At 42.7% G+C, this 19,839-nt stretch overlaps 1 protein-coding gene across 2 annotated transcripts in view; it reads right to left on the bottom strand.

The window, feature by feature from the left end:
• Nucleotides 1-19,839, bottom strand: part of ESYT2 (extended synaptotagmin 2) — a 94,923-nt gene that overhangs the window by 45,149 nt on the left and 29,935 nt on the right. For both annotated transcript variants that reach the window (XM_058660746.1, XM_004598640.3), the window contains exons 3-6: nucleotides 19,195-19,329; nucleotides 16,038-16,114; nucleotides 11,658-11,730; nucleotides 11,353-11,442 (exon numbers count right to left, since the gene is read on the bottom strand). In XM_058660746.1, the coding sequence (XP_058516729.1) occupies nucleotides 11,353-11,442; nucleotides 11,658-11,730; nucleotides 16,038-16,114; nucleotides 19,195-19,329 (375 nt within the window). The remainder of the gene's footprint in view (nucleotides 1-11,352; nucleotides 11,443-11,657; nucleotides 11,731-16,037; nucleotides 16,115-19,194; nucleotides 19,330-19,839) is intronic.

The raw sequence follows: 19,839 nt of genomic DNA, 5'->3' as shown, positions 1-19,839 counted from the left end.
TGTGTGAGATGGAAGAGCCATACAAACTCCAATAGAGGGATACTCTGCTAAGGAAGGAAACAGGGATGCTTCCCAGCAAAGTTATGTGAAGCCACCATAGCTAAGAGAATAAAAAGGGGAGAGAAATGTAAAGACACGACTCAATGAAGTATATAAATATATACTTTCAGTCTAGGTACACTACTTTTCACTTGTTGAATATTTTAGTTAGTAGCATATTAGGTCTGAGATTACAGATTATAGGTCTGTGAGATTATGTTTCTGCAAAAATTTAAAAAAAGAAGTAAGGCAGGGGATTTGAGGGCACAGGTAGGGAGGGAACTATGGCTATCTTTTTAAAACTGTATGTATAAAATACATACAATTTATTCTTTTATGTTATTAATAAAAGGGTTTCGCTAAAAAGATTTATCTATTTTATTGAAAAGGCAGATCAGATTTACAGAGAGAAGGAGAGACAGAGAGAAAGATCTCCCATTCGCTGGTTCACTCCCCAAATGGCTGCAACAGCCAGAACCAAGCAATTCTGAAACCAGGAGCCAGGAGCCTCTCCTGGGTCTCTCATGTGGGTGCAAGGTCCCAAGGCTTTGGGCCATCCTCTAGTGCTTGCACAGGCCACAGCAGGGAGCTGGATGGTAAGTGAAACACCCTGGACACAAATTAGAGCCCACAAGGGATCCCAGCACTTGTAAAGTGAGGATTGAGCTATTGAATCGTTGCACCGGGCCCAATAAAAATGTCTTTAAAGCATCTTATTCATATTGTATGTCACTGTCTTGCTACCTTAAACATCCTTAAGGTAGTCTTAATTTAACAAACAGCAACAACTATTTATTTGGAAGCAGATCATCTGAAGGAGAGGGAATCAGAGGGGGAGAGAAAGGAAGCCAGAGATGGAGCCAGGAACTCCATCTGGGTCTCTCACGGGATGGCAGGTGCCTAGGGACTTGGGCCACCGCTGGCTTATTCCCAAGTCCATCAGCAAGCAGCTGCATCAGAAGCGAAGCAGGCGGGACTCAAACTGGCCAGCATCCCAAGCAGAGGCTGAACCCAATGAACTACACACCAGCAGCTCATCTTTATACCTTGAAGGCAGAACTAACTGTTTCATCGTGGAAGTCCTTAGAAATAGAACTAGCAATTCTTTTAATAGCATTTGTAAATGCAGCCATCTTTCAGAGACAGCATAATGCAGAAGATTTGAAACTTGTGATAGAATGAGATTTTACTATGGTTCCAAGCAGCTAGGAGGTATTTTTGGACTTGTTAAAATACTTGGTGAGACAAGGGCTGACTTTAGAAAAGTCAGTGCAAAGCTAATTATAGTTTGTGTTTTTGGATCTCTTAAAATACTATATGAAACAGGGACTGGCTTTAGTTGAGGAGCTTTAACTGCCCAATGAACTGAACCACAAATAAAAATTCAAAAAACCTTTGAGGAGTCACAGGTTATCAAACAAAAACATGTATGAAGGGAAAGAAGAAAAACCAAAGCATCTTTTCTCAGTGCTAGTTTCTAAAACTCAACAGCTCCATCTATTTTTCCATACAGTAATCTGAAAGTCATTCCCATGACCAGTGCTGACATCCTGCTTGTTCGACCAAAATTATAACTCCGCATGAGAGGAAGGTCTCTAACGACACAGACTAACAGCTCTTTCTCCGGATGCAACACTGTTTCTCATTTAGTCAGGGATCGGCAGGGAGTATCAGACACAACCACAGCTCAGGGAAGAGAATGATCTTTTCAACTGATCTTTTTCAACAATAATTATTCATTTATTTTCACTTTGTTTAAAAGGCAGAGAGATGGAAGGAGAGAGTGCAGGGACAGGAACATCTTCCATTATCTGGTTCACTTTCCAAACACCTGCTGTGGCAGGGGCCACGTTAGGCTGAAACCAAGACTCCAAAAACTACTGGCGTCTCCCATTTGGGAGAAACCCAAGCATTTGAGCCATGATTTCCTGTCTCCCAGGGCGCTCTTTAGTGTAGGAAGTTGAATTGGAAACTGAGCTGGGACTGGAACCAATGCACTTGGATGTGCCATGTGGCTACCACAAGCAGTGTCTTATCCGCTGTGCACAAAGTCTGCCTCAGAAACCTATTTCCTCATATTGTATGCAAAAGCACTCCATGTGAGATAGCACTATGGTGTGGTGGGTAACGCTGCTGCCTGTGGCACCAGCATCCCACATGGGTGCCACATCAAGTGCTTGCTGTTTCACTTGCAAGCCAGTTTCCTGCTAACGTGCCTGAAAAAGCTGCAGAAGATGGTCACTACACACCTACATGAGAGCCTGGGAAGAAGTGCCTGGCTCTTGACTTCAGATGGCCCAGCCTCAGCTGTTGCAGCCTTTTGGAAAGCAAACCAGCGATGGGAGACCCTACCCTTACCCTGAGCCACCCTCCCCTGACCTGTACCTCTGCTTTTTAAATGAATGAATGAATGTGAAAAAAATCTTTTTAAAGAAGAAGTTGGCTCTTTCTTGATCCAGTGCCTTGTCATGCCTGCTTCCGTTGCTCTGGCCACCCCAGGACAGGGATCCCCTGAGCATGGTCCCTGTGTGTCTGTACTCCTCACCCTCTGTCTACTGCTAAGGTAGGACAATGAAGATAGCAACGCTATTTCTGGTTTGTGTGCTGTCGGGAGTTCCAGGGAAGGCGAGGCCTAGCAGTCATGGAATGTGGGCAGAGAAGCCGGGAAAGGTGAATGTCTGCAGCTTTGTAAGTGTGTCCTGGCTATTCATTGCATGTCTCTTAGGATAACTTCTATTGTTGGGAAAGCTGGGATATAGGTCTTCAGCCTAATGCATGAACTTGAGGGAAATGACCATTTATTCGTCTTTGGGTTACGACTGATTGGACTGCCATATGGACTTGTGATTTGCTATTGTCTAGTGGGCTCTGTTATCACCAAGCTTGGTTAATAAAGACTCCTTAATTTAAAAAAAAAGAAGTTAAAACTATTTTTTAAAGTGCTACACAGAGGTCATATCATAAAGCGTCAAGTGGCTGGCCTGAAGAATTTAAACACCTGATATGATACTGACATCGAATACTTTTTCTAGAACTTTAAACATGAGAAAAACTACTCAAAGCTGCCAAGTAGAATCTCCACAAATGGGCAGTAACAGTGCTGCTTGCTTTCTCTCCTCCCTCCTTCCTTCCCCTTGTCTTCCTCTTCCTCCTGTCCTTCTTTCCTTCCCTCTTCCCTTTCTCCCTCCCTTCCTCCATTGCTCCTCCTTTTTTGTATTGCAGAGGTAGAGATCAAGTGGAGAGGGGCTCCTGAGAGAGAGTAGGGTTGGCACTGAAACCTCTGTTTTATCCTTCAAGTGCCCCGAAGAGCAGGGGTTGGGTCAGGAAGCTGGGAACTCACTCTTGGTCTCTCACACAGACGACAGGGATCCAACTATGGAGCCATTATCACCACTGCACACTCATTATCCCAGCATGTGCAATAGCAGGGCGGTGGAATCAAGAGAAAGCCAGGATGTGAACCCAGGCAGTCCAGTACAGGACACAGGTGTCTCAAGCAACATGTCAATCACCAGGTCAAATGCCTGTTCCTTAAAGTCTACAGAAATGGTAGCAAACAACTGGCTTAAGAAGCAGGTATTCAAATTGAGGGCAAGTCAAAGATTGAGAACCTAACAGAAGTGATCTTATATACAACTTCTTGAATTTCACAGCTAGATAACAGGACAGAAGGAAGTTCTCACCTTCCCACTCCAACCCACAAGGGAAGAAACTGCAGTCTTTCAAAGGTGGCTTTGCTTTGAGCCATTCACCCTCTCCGCTGTCTCTGCCTCATCCCCTCCCTGACTTCTCCCTCACTATTAGGTCTTGCTCGGTGGAGGGAGCAGCAGACGGCTCACCCACATTTGCTTCTAAGCCTTCGGATGATACCTGTTTACAGGTACACAGGACAGGGACTTCAGGGTCTCCAGCAGGGCAACCCTCTGCTCTAGGAGATCTACACAGAAGCACTGAATGCTAAGCTCACTGGTTTCTACCACAAAATGGCAATAGGGAACTTAGCCCCTATTATCACGATGATCTAAATACCCACTTCCTTAATACCCATTTCTTTTTATTTTAAATACTTTTTAAAAATTCATAAGTCAGAGCTATACAGAGAGAAAGAGAGAGAGAGAGAATCTTCCAGATAATGGCTCACTTCCCAAACGGCCACACTGGCCAGGGCTGAGACAGGCCGAAGTCAGGAGTCAGGAACTTCATCTAAGTCTCCCATGTGGGTATAGGGTTTCAAACACTTGTATTATCTTCCACTGCTTTACCAAGCCACTGGCAGAGAGCAGGATCAGAAATGGAATAGCCAGGACCTGAACTAGCACCTACATGGGATGCCAGCCTGAAGGTAGCAGCTTTACTTACTATGCCACAACGCAGGCCCCATAAACAATTATTTCCAATTGCTAGAGAAATCCATTAAAATATAAATTAAAATGTTTCTAAGTTGTAAAAATACAAATTGAGATTTTAAAAAATTATTTAATAATTATATTTATTTGAAAGGTAGAGAGACAGAAATGGGGAGACAGGGTTGGGGAAAAGAAAAAGTGGAAAGAGAAGGGACAGGCACAATGGCTAATTTTCTACCTCTAAGTGCAGCATCCCATACAGGTGCACGTTCGAGTCCCGGATGCTCCACTTGACATCCAGCTCCTTGCCTGTAGCCTGGGAAAGCAGTGGAGGATGGCTCAAGTTCTTGGGACCATGCATCTATGTGGAAGATCTGAAAGAAGCTCGTGGCTCCTGACTTCAGATGGGCTAAGTTTTAGCTGTTGCAGCCACTTGGGGAGTGAGTCAGCAGATGTAGGATCTTTGCCACTCCTTATCTCTGTAAATCTTTTTATCTGATGAAAATCAATCAATCTTTTTTAAAAGGGGAAGCAGGGGATGGAAGGAGAGCGAACTAGTGACTGATTTTCCATCCAGGGGTTCACGCTGCAGAGGCCCACAGCAACTAGGGCTGGGCTAGGCTGAAAGCAGAACAAGCAGCTCATGTTACCCATGTGAGCAGGACAGACCTAAGCACTTGAGACAACACCTGTTGCTTCTTAGTGTATGTATTAGCAGGAAGCCGCATTAGAAGCACTACCAAAACTTTAACCCAGGGGCTCAGCTAGACAGCGTCTTAAAAATTGAGTCAAATGACCAATTCCATCTATGAGCTTTTTAAAGAATGAATTTCAGTACTAGAAATATTCCTACCAATGGTCCCATTTTAAAAACACTATTTCTGAGCCTTGTTGTCCTCACTAGTAACACAGGACAGCAGGACTGCCAGGATTAAGTGAGAGAAAATGTGTGAAGATAGGGTCTGGCTCCAAGATAGGTTGTCACTTGGGGTGTGAGGAAACCAGTAAGGTTGCAACCATCGTCTTGGGCTCGTCTCCTTGGAAATGCCTAAGAGCAATCAAGACCTTCCCAAGCATCACAAAGAAACGTATTTATCCTTTTATTTTTGAAGCAGCTTTATGTCCATATTAATCTCCAGTAAAGAACTTTCTAGAATGAAAGAACAACTGACCAACAGCAGATATTACTTCTGAAAACAACGTGAGAACCATTTCAGAAAAACAGCTTCACCAGTTTGCCTCATTAAAAATTACAAAAAGAGTGTTAACCATCAGCTATGGAATATCGGAAGTCTAAAGCAGGGCAGTTTTAGTCCAGTGAATTATAATGCCATCAGGTGACAGAAGGCACACCCACACAAGCCTTGCTGGAAATGCTGCTGGAAGACATCACCGGGACATCACCAGCACATCACCAGCACATCACTGGGACATCACCAGGACATCACCAGCACATCACCAGGACATCACCAGCACATCACCGGGACATCCCCGGGACATCACCAGGACATCACCAGCACATCACCAGCACATCACCGGGACATCCCCGGGACATCACCAGCACGTCACCAGCACATCACCAGCACATCACCAGGACATCACCAGGACATCACCAGGACATCCCCGGGACATCACCAGGACATCACCAGCACATCACCAGCACATCACCGGGACATCCCCGGGACATCACCAGCACATCACCAGCACGTCACCAGCACATCACCAGCACATCACCAGGACATCCCCGGGACATCCCCGGGACATTACTGGGACATCACCAGCACATCACCAGCACATCACCAGCACATCACCAGGACATCACCGGGACATCACCGGGACATCACCAGCACATAACCAGCACATAACCAGCACATCACCAGGACATCACCGGGACATCCCCGGGACATCACCGGCACATCACCAGCACATCACCAGGACACCACCAGCACATCACCAGCACATCACCAGGACATCACCAGCACATCACCAGCACATCACCAGGAGGTAGGGGCAGGGAGTGTGAGAGGACAAGGCTCAGAGGGGTTGGAAACGGAGAGACTGAGTATCAGGAGGAAGGTCCTGAGTGAGGGCATCGTGCTGCAGGTGCTGAAGGGGTACAGGGCATTCTCCTGGCACAGACTGAGGAGGGCTGGGCAGCAGAAAGAGGCCAAATGCAGACAGATGCAGGGAGAAAGAACAGGCATGTGACAGAACCACTGTGAGAGAGAACGAGTGGGAGAAAAGGAACATGTGAGTGAGTGAGTGTGGGAGAATGCAAGGGCAAGTATACGTCAGAGTGAGAGGTTTCAAAGTTCAGCCCCAAATGCAAAAAAAGTTAAAAGCCTAATGTAAATCAATAGTCTCATTTTGATGAAAAGCTGGTTAAATAAAATACAGAGCTATAACCCCCCAAACTCCCGCCCCCCAAAAAAGGCTCAGTCTCCAAAGTCTGCACACAGACCTCAGAGAAGCCACCAGGAGGGCCCTAATAAAGGCAGTGCCCAAGGAAGCCCCTTAGGAAAAGCAACTAAAATTAGTATGCTCCCTTGTGCCCTAGGATAATGGGAACCACAATCTCTGGATGACTAACATCTCTATTTCAGGATACTGAAGAGTAAGAGGAACACGTATTTCCAAAGCACAGGAAGTCATCTCTGAGCTGCTGTGACTCTCCCATAAGAAACAGAATGTGTAACATGGCCCGTGATTGCATTCGTGAAATGCATGGAGACATCTTTCTTCTCCCTACAGATCCATAGCACATCATTTGACAGATGTAGTTAAAACATGGAACAGTTCAATTAGAGCAATTTGGTACTTGAGTACTTACTATATGCCAGCCATTACAAGTGTGCTAAGTGTTGTAATTCAGGATAACAATCCCTATTCAGAAGTATGCTCAAAATACAAACCCTGGATCTCACTCTTCGCTGGGACCCTTTATTTAGATTTGGGTTGCTATTAAGGGTCAAGGTTATAAAATCCCAGGGCATGGAAAACTGGAAGGAGCGTCCCTCTAGATCACATGGGACGGCTAAGACCCAAGGGCAGCCTGAATTCCTTCCCATGAGGCAGCCTGCAGGAGGGAGGGGAAGGCACATTGAGCTCTTAGAGGAGTCTCCCACAGAGGGCAGCGAGACGACTCCAGGAGACACACCTCTAAGGTTGCACGTCTAAGGCACAGGCGACAATCACCATGATGAGGCAATTTCCCGGGAACATCCAATGGCAAATACCAATTAACTCTTCGTTCGTATCACACTTATCCCAGCTTTTCTCCTTTATTCATCTTTAGTGTAAGGCTCATACTACAATGCTAACTCGCAGGAAAAAAATCTCAATTTCTTAAAAACCTGAAAACTTGGGGGGGGTCAGCATTTTGGCATCAAGGATGAAACTGCCATCTATGAAGCCATTAACCCTACATAGATATTGGTTCAATTCCTGGCTGCTACACTTCCAATTCACCTCCCTGCAAATGGCCTGAGAAATGCAATGGAAAGATGGTTCAAGTGCTTAAGTTCTTGCCACCTATGTGGGAGACCTGACGGGGTCCCTGACTCCTGGTTTGGGCTTGGCACTGCCCTGGGCATTGTGGCCACTTGGGGAGCAAATCAGCAGATGGGAAGATCCTTATCTTTCTGTACGTCTCTCTGTAACACTGACTTTCAGATAAGTAAACATATCTTCTCAAAAAAGGATCTTGGGACTTAAGGCCCAGCACAATGGCTCGGTGGCTGAGTCCTCGCCTTGCAGGCACCAGAATCCCATTGGGTGCTGGTCTGTGTCCTGGCTCTTCCACTTCCCATCCAGCTCCCTGCTTGAGGCCTGGGAAAGCAGTGCAGGACAGCTCAAAGTCTTGGGACCCTACCCACACATTGGAGACTTAGAGGAGACTCTTGACTTCTGGTTTTGGATCAGTTCAGCTCTGGCCGTTGTGGCTACATGGGGAGTGAATCAGCAGACTGGGGATCTTTTTGTCTCTCCTCTCTGTAACTCAGATTTCCATTTAAGTAAATATAACTAAAACAAAATGAAACCAACAAACAAAAAAACGACTCAAGATTTAACAACGATGTACCAGGTATTATACTGTTCATCCTCACTGACATTTAACTGTATGCGGTGCTACTCATTCTCATGTTAGAAGAGAAAAACTGTACTTTGAGAACTAAGTTACTCAAAACTTACAGTAAGAAGAGAAAAAATCAAGGGTAGAAAGGCAGGATACACCTAAAGTATCACTCAGCCATCCCACATACTGTCCCTTCTACACTCAATCACAGCAGGAATTTTTAGTATTTTTCCCCCAAAAAGTATCACATTATGGAAACTAAACAAAGAACAGGTCTAAAAATGGGGCAAGAGCTTCACACATGTGTCCAGCATGTTTCATAAGCATCTAGTTCTGCTAAAATCAAACACAAAAGCAAAATCTTTCTACATTTTATTTTTCACCAGAAAAATTACTTGGCAACTAGCAGTCACATTCTCATATTTTCCCATTGAAAGTAACTAAAAAAAAAATTTCCTCTCTCTGAAGTATATGGCTTAGTGACTTGACTTACCATATTAGGAAATCAAGGATTCTGAATTTCTTAGCTTTATTCTTTTCTGAGTACTGAACTTTCCCATGGGCATTAATATTATAACGTTATTCTAAAGGTAATTTATCTGGGAAGAGCTTAAATTAAATAAGAGTATTAATGCTGGGCAGCATCGGTCCCAGGAAGAAAATGAATGAAAAAATAATTAGAGTCTTACTAAGTCCTGAGGAATATTTGCTTACTTACTCATTTTTTATTATGACTACTTTTCATGATATGGTTCCACAGGCTCAGGGATTCCCCGCTCCACCGCCTGTCTTCCCCCATCACTGTTTGCCCCCATACTATTACAGCAGCATGGTCCTTCAGCAACAGTCACAAGTCCAACGTTCTGTTGTCCAGTGCAACATGGCACTGTAGGTATAGATGACAGCAGATAGCCTGGCATCCTACTGTCAAGTTATATTTAACAGCTCATTTGGGAATAGAGATACATACTGCAACGTATCTGCTCTTCCCAGTATGCTAGTTTGAGAAATATTTAAAGATCTGGCTTGCTACATTCTTAAATGGGAAAAAAAAAGAAAGAACTTTATTATTGATTTATTCACTTGAGAGGCAGCGAGTGAGGGAGACCAAGAGAGCTTCCATCTGCTGGTTTTATTCCCCATTTGTCCACAATGGCTGGGGCTGGGTTGAGGCCATAGCTAAACTCTGGGGATGTAATCCAGGTCTCCCACACGGGGAGCAGGGACTCAAACGCTTGAGTCATCACCTGCTGCTTCTCAGGTCTGCACTGGCAAGGAGTCAGGCCTGGGCACTGGACCCAATCACTCCAATACAGAATGTAAACATCTTACTCAGTGTCTCCACCACGAGGTAAAATCCTGTCCCAAGAGTGTTCACTAAAATATCACTTATCTCTGGAGGGTGACAGAGGAAGGCTTACTGATGAGTCATGACAACAGAGAGCTCAGGGACATGAACTAAGATCAGACTGACATGAGTCTATGTGCAGGCCTGACACTTCTTAGCTGTGTGATCTGGACAACAAGACTTTCAAAATCTCAGTTCTTGATAGGTCAAAGGAAACAGCATTTAGAGCTATGGGGATTAAGTGAGCAAATTCTGTAAATTATACTCACTGACCGTATTCTAGGCAGGTTAACCACATGGGGAAAAAACAGAAAAATGCTAGCTACAAGCTACACTTAAAAAACTGGGGAGCAGTCAAGTGGCATGGTGGTTACGACACGACTTGGAATGGCCCGTGTCCCCTACCAAGTGCCTGGGACATGTTCCTGCCTCAATGCTGCATCTGATCCCGCTTCCTGATAATACATCTAGGACGCAGCTCAAGTACTGGATGCCTGACCCCCACAGCGGAGACCCAGGGTGAATTCTCAGCTCCCTGTTTTAGCCTGTACAACACTGCCTACTGCAGACATCTAGGGAATGAACTAACGGATGGAAATGGGTTTGATCTCTTTTTTAAAAAAAAATGCAAATAAATAAACTTTAAAAATTATTGTCCAAACTTGGGCCAGGCAGCGTGGCCTAGCGGCTAAAGTCCTCGCCTTGAAAGCCCCGGGATCCCGTATGGGCGCCGGTTCTAATCCCGGCAGCTCCACTTCCCATTCAGCTCCCTGCTTGTGGCCTGGGAAAGCAGTCGAGGACGGCCCAAAGCTTTGGGACCCTGCACCTGCGTGGGAGACCTGGAGGAGGTTCCTGGTTCCCAGCATTGGATCGGTGCGCACCTGCCCGTTGTGGCTCACTTGGGGAGTGAAACAATGGATGGAAGATCTTCCTCTCTGTCTCTCCTCCTCTCTGTATATTCGGCTTTCCAATGATAATAAAATCTTAAAAAAAAAAAAATTACTGTCCAAACTTTTAAAAGGATGTGTTTATGTGTTCGAAAGGTGGAGTTAGAGAGAAAGAGGTCTTTTATTTTCTGGCTTAGTCTGCAGAAGGCTCCAACAGTCAGGGCTGAGCCAGGCTGAAATCCAGGTCCCCATGTAGGTGGCAGAGGCCCAAGCATTTGGCCCATCCTTGGCTGCCTTCCTCAGGCCAGAAGCAGAGAACTGGACTCAAGGCGGAGAAACTAGGACATGAGCTGGTGCCGGTAAGCTGAAATCACAGGTCACCGCTTTACTACAAAGCTGGCTCCCATGGCTTTTACAAATTGGGAATGAACCACCTTTCTAAGGAGATGAAGCCCTTTGTTAAGGCAGAAAGAGACATGAAAAATCCACAGGATTTATGTACCAGGAAGGTATAAGAGCTAACATTTTTCTCATTTGGCATATTCTTATACATATCTATGTAAAAAATATATAAATACACACATTTTGTATATATATTATATATACATACTTTTGACAGTGAATGGAACAGTAAACTTGAAATAAGTGTTGACTCACTGGTTTCCTAAGGAAGAAGATAGACAAAGCTCCAACCAAAGGCATGTCTCCAATCAATGGCTCCAAGATCACTCGCATGGTACCATGAATCTAAACTCCAACAGGAAACCAGACAGGTAACAGCAAACAGGGTTCAGGGAGATCACAAGGGAATCTTAGTGACTTTTACACATTTAACTTTTTTTTTTCAACTGCGATCTACAAACATAAACTTCAAAAAACTTACGAGCTAATAAGAACTATATTTTTATTTTTGAACATAGCTTAGAAGACTTTAGAAGATGGTAAAAAATTTTAAATCTTACCTGTATGCTTTTCACACCAGCTCTACAAAAATATCGTTTAATCTCCAGATCAATCTCACAATTTCCTACAAAACTAACAGAGAAAAAAATCCGCATTACAAGAAGCTGAGTTCTGCAATCAACTGCAATTAATTGTTCCCTTAATGACCACAGGCTTCAAAGGCACATAACTTAAGTAAAGCGATAGAAAAACAATCAAACTCAGATAGCAGTTTAAAACTGTAAATGCGGCTCACGCCATAGCATCTTACCACTCCTGGTCTCAGGCACATGATGTTACTAGATTCAACTCCCTTAATCATAACACCTGTGAGGAATCATGTGCGAGTGTGTATGTGTGCCCTCTGGCGGATTTATATCAAAATATAAATGTTTACTTGCAAAGGAAAATGGAATTGAAGAGTTACTTCTGGAGCAGTCTTTTGATGAAACATAGTTTCCACTTGCATTAACAAATCTTATTTCTTTAAAACATAAAAGAGTACATTTTATTTCGCTGAAAGCAAATTTCAGATCACTGGCTCTTTACTCACACACGGAAAAACTAATGATGTGTCAGGGTTCCCTGATGTCAAGGATTAGAAATAGCAGGTCTGTCGGGGCCTTGGTGCTTAAGTCATTTTCAATATTAATGTGGTGTTGCATATTTGTAAATATGACTCGTACATACATATTTTATATAATCTGGTCGCTTTCCTTCACTCCTGGAAGCAGGACATTAACTCCTGCTTGGGAATATTGTGAAGTTTGATCAACACGGACAGGAGGTATCCAAGCAGATGAGCAAAATGCTAAGAGCTGGGATGAAGCCCTTCCAGTATTTACCATCCTGGCACACACTCTTCTCATTCTGAAAAATCACTGAAACCCTATTAGAAAACCACTATAAAACTTTTTTCTTCACCCCCCAGACTTGACCATTTGATTCCTGAATATTTTTCAACTTCTCCTTTTCTATTTCTATTACCAATTTAGTTAATGTGCATTTGTGGAATACACACACACACACACACACACACACACACACACAGCAGAATGCATATTATTATAGACATAAATATTTGTGTAAGATATTTTGCATATGTTGGTATGAATTGCAAAGACCCCCGATGTTGGGCTGGGGAGTCCAGCCAGGTCTCTCACATGGATGGGAAGGTCAACTAGCTGGCCCTCACTTTCTGCGTCCCAGCACGGACAGTAGTAAGAACCCGGAACTGGCCATTCCAGTGTGGGATTGGGGCTCCCCAAGAGTGTTTTACCTGGCAAGCCCAATGCCTGCTCCAAGATGTATTTAGTAAACACATAGAATATTCAGTTTTGGAGACACTGGATGGCAGAACAAGGTTTCTACTTTGATGTAGCTGTCACCAGCCTAGTGGAGAACTCTTGGACAAAGCCTAACTAACCTAAGACTTCAACAGACTTCTACTTCTCTGGTGACAAGCAGAGTTGCACTAATGGCAACTATTTTAAAAGATACACCTTTTTCATATTAATGATATCCACAAGTACTCTGGCCCTTGCAAAGAAAACAAAAAGAAAAACATCCTAAACTTTTTTCTAAAATAAAGGTAATTGATACTAGCTCCATATTTTAACACATCAATGTACTCTGAAGACTAAAAACAGAGATGCAAAATAATCCTTAGTCAAGGAACGACAACAAAGAAATGCCATTCTAAATTGCCAAAAACAAACAATTGCTCTGCATACAGCAGCCACCACACACACACACTGCATCCTTAGGCCTCATGCAGAACGTGGGAAGTCATAGCAAGTTCATGTATGAGTGAGGACAACCAACCAACAAATACTGATTATATCAGGCATGGCGCCTGGCAGACTCTCGATCTCTCTCTTCCAATTGTTTTACTGTATTAAAATGTAATATAATCTTCGCCATCTGAATATGCAGTTCGGTGACATCGATAACATTTTGTCATCATGAACTGTCAGCCATCATTCTCTCCATTAAGGACTTACTCCTCATTCTCTCTTCCCCCAGGCCTCAGAACTGCCCTCACCGCCACACCCCTACCTCTCATTCTCTCTTCCCCCAGGCCTCAGAACTGCCCTCACCGCCACACCCCTACCTCTCATTCTCTCTTCCCCCAGGCCTCAGAACTGCCCTTACCACCACACCCTTACTCATTCTTCCCCCAGGCCTCAGAACTGCCCTCACCACCACACCCCTACCTCTCATTCTCTCTTCCCCCAGGCCTCAGAACTGCCCTCACCACCACACCCTTACTCATTCTTCCCCCAGGCCTCAGAACTGCCCTCACCACCACACCCCTACCTCTCATTCTCTCTTCCCCCAGGCCTCAGAACTGCCCTCACCACCACACCCCTACTCATTCTTCCTCCAGGCCTCAGAACTGCCCTCACTGCCACACCATGTTGTAGCACATCATGTTGTAGCACGTGTCAGGATTTTCTTCTTTTTAGGATTTAATGATACATGTATCTAATACATTTTGCTTAACTATTAATACACTCATGGACAAGTGGGTTACTTCCATACATCATTTATTATTAAAAATACCCTGATCACATAACAGCATAGATATTTTCTGAGAAAAGCATTTTTAAGCAATTTTAGTTGTGCCAACATTGTAGGGTGTATTTACATGAACCAAGGCAACTGCGATGTCATTAAGTAATGTAATTTTATGGGACCATGTAGTTTATAGTTATTCAAAATGTTATATGGCACGTTTGTAATGATGCTATGAATATGCAAATATCAGTTTTCATTCCCTCCTTCTAATGCTATGGTTTGATTGTCTTTCAGATGTTCGTGTGCTGGAGCCTTAACTTATCAATGCAGGAGTGTTGAGACATGGAGCCTAGCAGGAGCTTGTTTGGGTCATGGGGCTGGATTAGTGCCTTTCTGGCATGAATCACCACTCTTGCGGAACTGGTTTAGTAACTGTGCGAGCAGGCTATTATAAGCAATTCTATCTCCCATAATCTCAAACATGGCCATGTGCCTTTCCACTCCCCATCTGACTGAAGGAGCAGGAGGACTCACCTTCTGTAGCCACTTCCAGAACAATGGGCCAAATAAACCTCCACCCTTTGGAAACCATCCTGTCTAAAGTATTGTGGAATTGCTGGGTCATATGGTAATTTTATTTAAGTGTTGAGAAACAGTTAATACTTCACATTAGCGAACCTTGTTCCAGTTTCTCCATGTCTTCACTAACACCTGTTCCTTTTGTTTTGATAGTAGCTATCCCCATGACTATGAAGTGGCTTCTCACTGTAGTTTTGATACGCATTTGCCTAACAACTGGTAATATCGAACACTTTTTCAAATGCTTACTAGCCATTTATGTATCTTCCTTTGACAGTATCAATTCTTTCACTGCTGAATTTCAAGAGTCCTCTATATATTCTGGGCACTAATCATTTCTGATTACAGGGATTGCTACAATTTGGGTAGAACTGGCATCTTTACAATATTAAGTTTTCCAATGAATGAATATGGAGTAGCTACTTATTTTTATATTCTTCAGTTTCTTTCACTAATGTTTTATACTTTTCAATATGTAACCTTTCACCTCCTTGATAAAATTTATTCTTACATATTTTAAGTTTTTTGGCTCTATTACAAATGGAATAGTTTTCTTAATTAGCTGCTGGATTGCTCGTTGTTAGCACATCAACACACAACTGATTTCTGTGTGCTGCCTCTGTGTTACTGCTACTTCAGTGGATGTATTAGTTCTAATTTTTTGGGGGGGAATATTTGGGATTTTCTACCTGTAATTCTGTGGAGATACGATTTTTATCTTCTGCTTTCTAATCCGAATGCCTTTATTTATTTTAATTACTCTGGCTAACACTTCCAATATTATGCTGAGTAGTGGAAATCTGTCTTATATGTGATTTTTCTCCAGGAAAACAACTTTCAGTCTTTTCCCATTAAGAATGAAGTTTTATGTGGGTCTTTAACTTACAGTTTTTATTATGTTGAATAAGTTTTCCCCTATTACAAGCCTTCTGTTAACGTGGCGTTATGATACAAACTGGTTTTCCCATGTTAAGCCATCCATTCATTGTGGGAATACATCATTTGGTTATGGTACATAATAGTTTTAATATTTAATATGCTACTAGATTTAGTTTATTAGTTTTTCTTGGGGATTCCCAAATCAATACTCACGAGGACACTGATTTGCAACTTTCTTATGGGGGCCTCAATTTTCTTTAATCTTAAATGCTTCTTTAATTGAAAACTATAAATACCCAGAAGATAAATAATACCAGGCTTTCAAAGCAGCAGGTAAGAAACACGCTCCCTATCTACTGATGCAAATAGGTAAGGCACATTATACTGTATCAATTACAGCACAGTTATAACACAAAACTTACCTAATCTGAAGGTCCAGAATAATTTGCCTTTTGTCCACATTTTCAGTGTATACCTTAACACCATTGATCCTAAGGGGCTGAAAATTGAAGTGGCATATTAAAAAAAAATAATAAAACAAAACTAAACCTGTAATGTGACACAGAGGTGAAGAGAGTAATCTTGGACATCAGACTAAGGGATTTAAAAGTCTACTTTAATGGCTGCTTGACTTCCGGAGCTTTATTTAACCTTATTTTTTTCACCTATAAAATGACAATAATAATCGCATGTGTTCCATGAGTTTGCTAAGAAGAATATGGCACCATGAATGAAAAGAACTTGGTATTCTTCCTGGTACGTGGTCAGTACTCAATGACCACTAGGCATTGTTGCCAGTATGTGCAGGGATTTTTTTTCTGCTATTTTCTTTAAGTTCTTAAACCCCTTAGTATCTTCCAATTTAATTTGATCTTTTCCCTCTACTCCATCCTTACTAAGCTATTTGAAGCAAAAAGTTTATTTCTTATAATTCTTCCTTTCGGAAGACATTCACAAAACTGAGGCTTGTGAGTAAATAAATACTATAAGCTGTTGATATAATGCCAACATCTAACATATGATGAATTACCATGTAAACTGAAAAAGGTAATAGATTTTATGCTTCAAGGATCCAACTAGAATATGATTTTAGTGTCTGGCACTGTGTTGTTGCAGGTAAAACTGCCAGCTATGGTGCCAGCATCCCATATGGGCACTGGCTTAAGTCCTGGCTACTCCACTTCCAACCTAGCTCCCTGCTTATGTGCCTTGGAAAGCAGTGGAAGATGGACCAAGTATTTGGACTACTACATTCATGTGGAAGACTCAGAAGCAGTTTCTGGCTCAGTTTCAGATCAACCTATCTCTGGCTACTTGGAGAGCGAACCAACAGACAGAAAATCTCTCTCTGCAAACTCTGTCATTCAAATGAATAAATAAATCTTTTAAAAAAACAAACATCATTTCAAACCCTTTCCCTGAATATCAATATTGGATTTCCTTAAAAATCTGAGCATTATATTTGGGCCTAAGAAACCCTTACTTTCTAGGGTTTTGTTGCTTACTTTGACAGGAATGAGAATCTGAAAATCTTACCTCTCCATGAGCTACAGAACGAAACTAAGCCTTCACAATGTCCTGCTATCCCAGGCTCTAATATTTTCCCTTATCGTGCCAGCTAAGACATGCACAGACAACTAAAAACCTAATCAACTCACTGCAGATGAATGACATGGAGCGCACCTGACTTGGTGTCTTTAATTTAAACATCTATATTAGATAATATACTCCTCTTTCTCCACTTCAATGACATCTTGGATGAAAGAGAAATAGCAAGACCAATCCCACTCCAGATGCCCGAACATTACCGAACAGAGCAAAAATATGTGAAGGCAACAGAATTTATTTGTCTAAGGGCCTTACCAGCACAGTTCAGACAAAGCATTTTTAAAAAAGATTTATTTTTATTGGAAAAGCAGATATACAGAGAAGAGGAGAGACAGAAAGGAAGATCTTCCATCCACTGATTTCACTCCCCTAGTGGCCACAATGGCTAGAACTGAGCCAATCTGAAGCCAGGAGCCTCTTCCAGGTCTCCCATGTGGGTGCAGGGTCCCAAGGCTTTGGACCATCCTTTACTGCTTTCCCAGGCCACAAGCAGGGAGCAGGATGAGAGGCAGGGCTGCCATGATTAGAACCAGTACCCATATGAAATCCCAGTGCATGCAAGGTGAGGAATCCAGCCACTAGTCTACTGCGCTGGGTCCCAGGCAAAGCATTTTTCATAGAACTGAATAGCATGCAGAGAAAGATGGAGATTGTTATATACATAGAGATTGATTTGCTCATTTTCCACCCACTGCTTCACTCTCCAAATGTCCTCAACAGTCAGACTGAAGTCAGTAGCCAGGACCTTCTTATGGGTCTCCTGCTTGATGGCAGGGGCCCTGGTCCCACGTGTGATATCAGTGCTGCAAGTGGTAGCTTAACTGGCTGTGCCACAATGTTGGCGTCCTGCTTTGGGGCATTTTAACTTGCATTTATATAGTATTCTAAATGGGAATTGTGCGGTCTTTTCTCCCTAATCTGCTGTTATCATTTTAGGCTACAGAAGGTACATATTATTTATATATATCACACAGATGTCCTGTGTAGGTTTTTGGCCACCTGAACAAGATGGCTATGCTTCAGGCATGCCAAGTATTTGGAGATCTCAAAGCCAAGAGGAGAAAGAGGCAGCACACACATGGAAGTGCCACACATGAGCCTGCATTTGAGCCACTGGATCCGGAATAACCGCAGAGGACACAGCACTGTCCGTACGGAGGATGTCAGCTGAGGCGAAAAGCCGCCTGACCAGTGTGGAACAGACATACTGTACATTCTGAGCAGCACTGAACTGTGATCTCTGCTTGTGGAGCTTCTTGGCTCTATGTGTATAAACTGCATAGGTTTAAACCTATTATTATTTCTGAAGTTTTTATCAGGCATATAAAATGTAACCTTGACCTGTTGCTAATCATGAAAACTGACTTTTCAAAATAAAGCAGAAAAAGAAGTCTGCCATGATAACTAATTTAAATGTTCAAGGCTTTCATTAGAAGCACAGTTAGGAACTAGCCTGACCTTTTTATACGATCCTAACAAAATCCCTCTCATCTATATAATCATGCCCTATAATCCCAGCATAAAACCCTTAGCTGATGCTTTTAACATCTTCAGAGGGGTGAATCCATTCAGTCTGTTGTCAATGACTGGATATATGAACTCATAACAGGGCAGACTGCTTATAATCATTCCTGAGAAATTCAGTTCTCACAGAAGAACATGGGTGTTGCAGAAAGACAGGCTCTATAACTACTACATAAAATGGGTAAAGTGAATTCTAATTGGAAATCCTGTCATGGAAACTGCACTGGCCAATAGGTCAGTGGGCAACGTGAGGGCCCTCCCAACAGGGACAGCAGAGCCAGCCCAGTGAGGGCAAGGCCCTGAACCAGAGCTGCAGAGCTGCAGATACATCTTAGGCCTCCTGCTAAACACACTGTCCAGAACATACCTTGAGGTAGTTTAACATGCTTTAACGTTTTCACAGCAGTCCTTCTTCACGCACAGTAGGGATCCACAGAAGAAACTCACCTGTTCACCCACATCAACCTTCGTAAAACTGAAGGTGCTCAGGTGGGTGTTTGCTCCCCGCACAGCTGGCTCTATCGTTTCTCGAAACAACTTCTCTACAAACTGGCAAATAAAAGGCCACATGTGTTTTACAGTCTGGAAAGAAGAAAGGACTCAATGTTAAGATCTTGGAATACTTAATATACCGGAGTAATCACAGGAAATGATAATCTTGTAGTTTACTAGAATCTGGTTTTAAAAAATAAGAGGGGAGATACTTAAAGTACAAACCCAACACAATCAAAAAAATTTTTTTTAACTCATTACAATAATAAACTACTGCCTTACCCATGTGTTACAGTGATTAGCTACTTTCATTAAATACTCTGCTGAAGCACATCAACACCTTTAGTAATTGCTAAAAGTCCTGAAGGAACAATTCTCTGCTGAAAATCTTGTAACTGTACAGACCTTAATAAGCACCCAGGAAGTTTTTAAATAAAACACTAACTTCCAGTGGTATAAGATGATCATTACCTATACCATGTTGACTACAAAACTGCATAAAATATGAATAAAAGAGATCTAGTTCAAAGTATACTGATAGAAAAAATGGTTATCATCAACCACTAGGCTTCTTCAGCTTCATTTCCCACTTCACAATGT

This window comes from Ochotona princeps, chromosome 2 (assembly GCF_030435755.1).
Source record: "Ochotona princeps isolate mOchPri1 chromosome 2, mOchPri1.hap1, whole genome shotgun sequence".
NCBI classification, from domain to species: domain Eukaryota; kingdom Metazoa; phylum Chordata; class Mammalia; order Lagomorpha; family Ochotonidae; genus Ochotona; species Ochotona princeps.
Note: the sequence above shows the minus strand (reverse complement) of the source record. Positions and strands in the feature narration are given on the sequence as shown.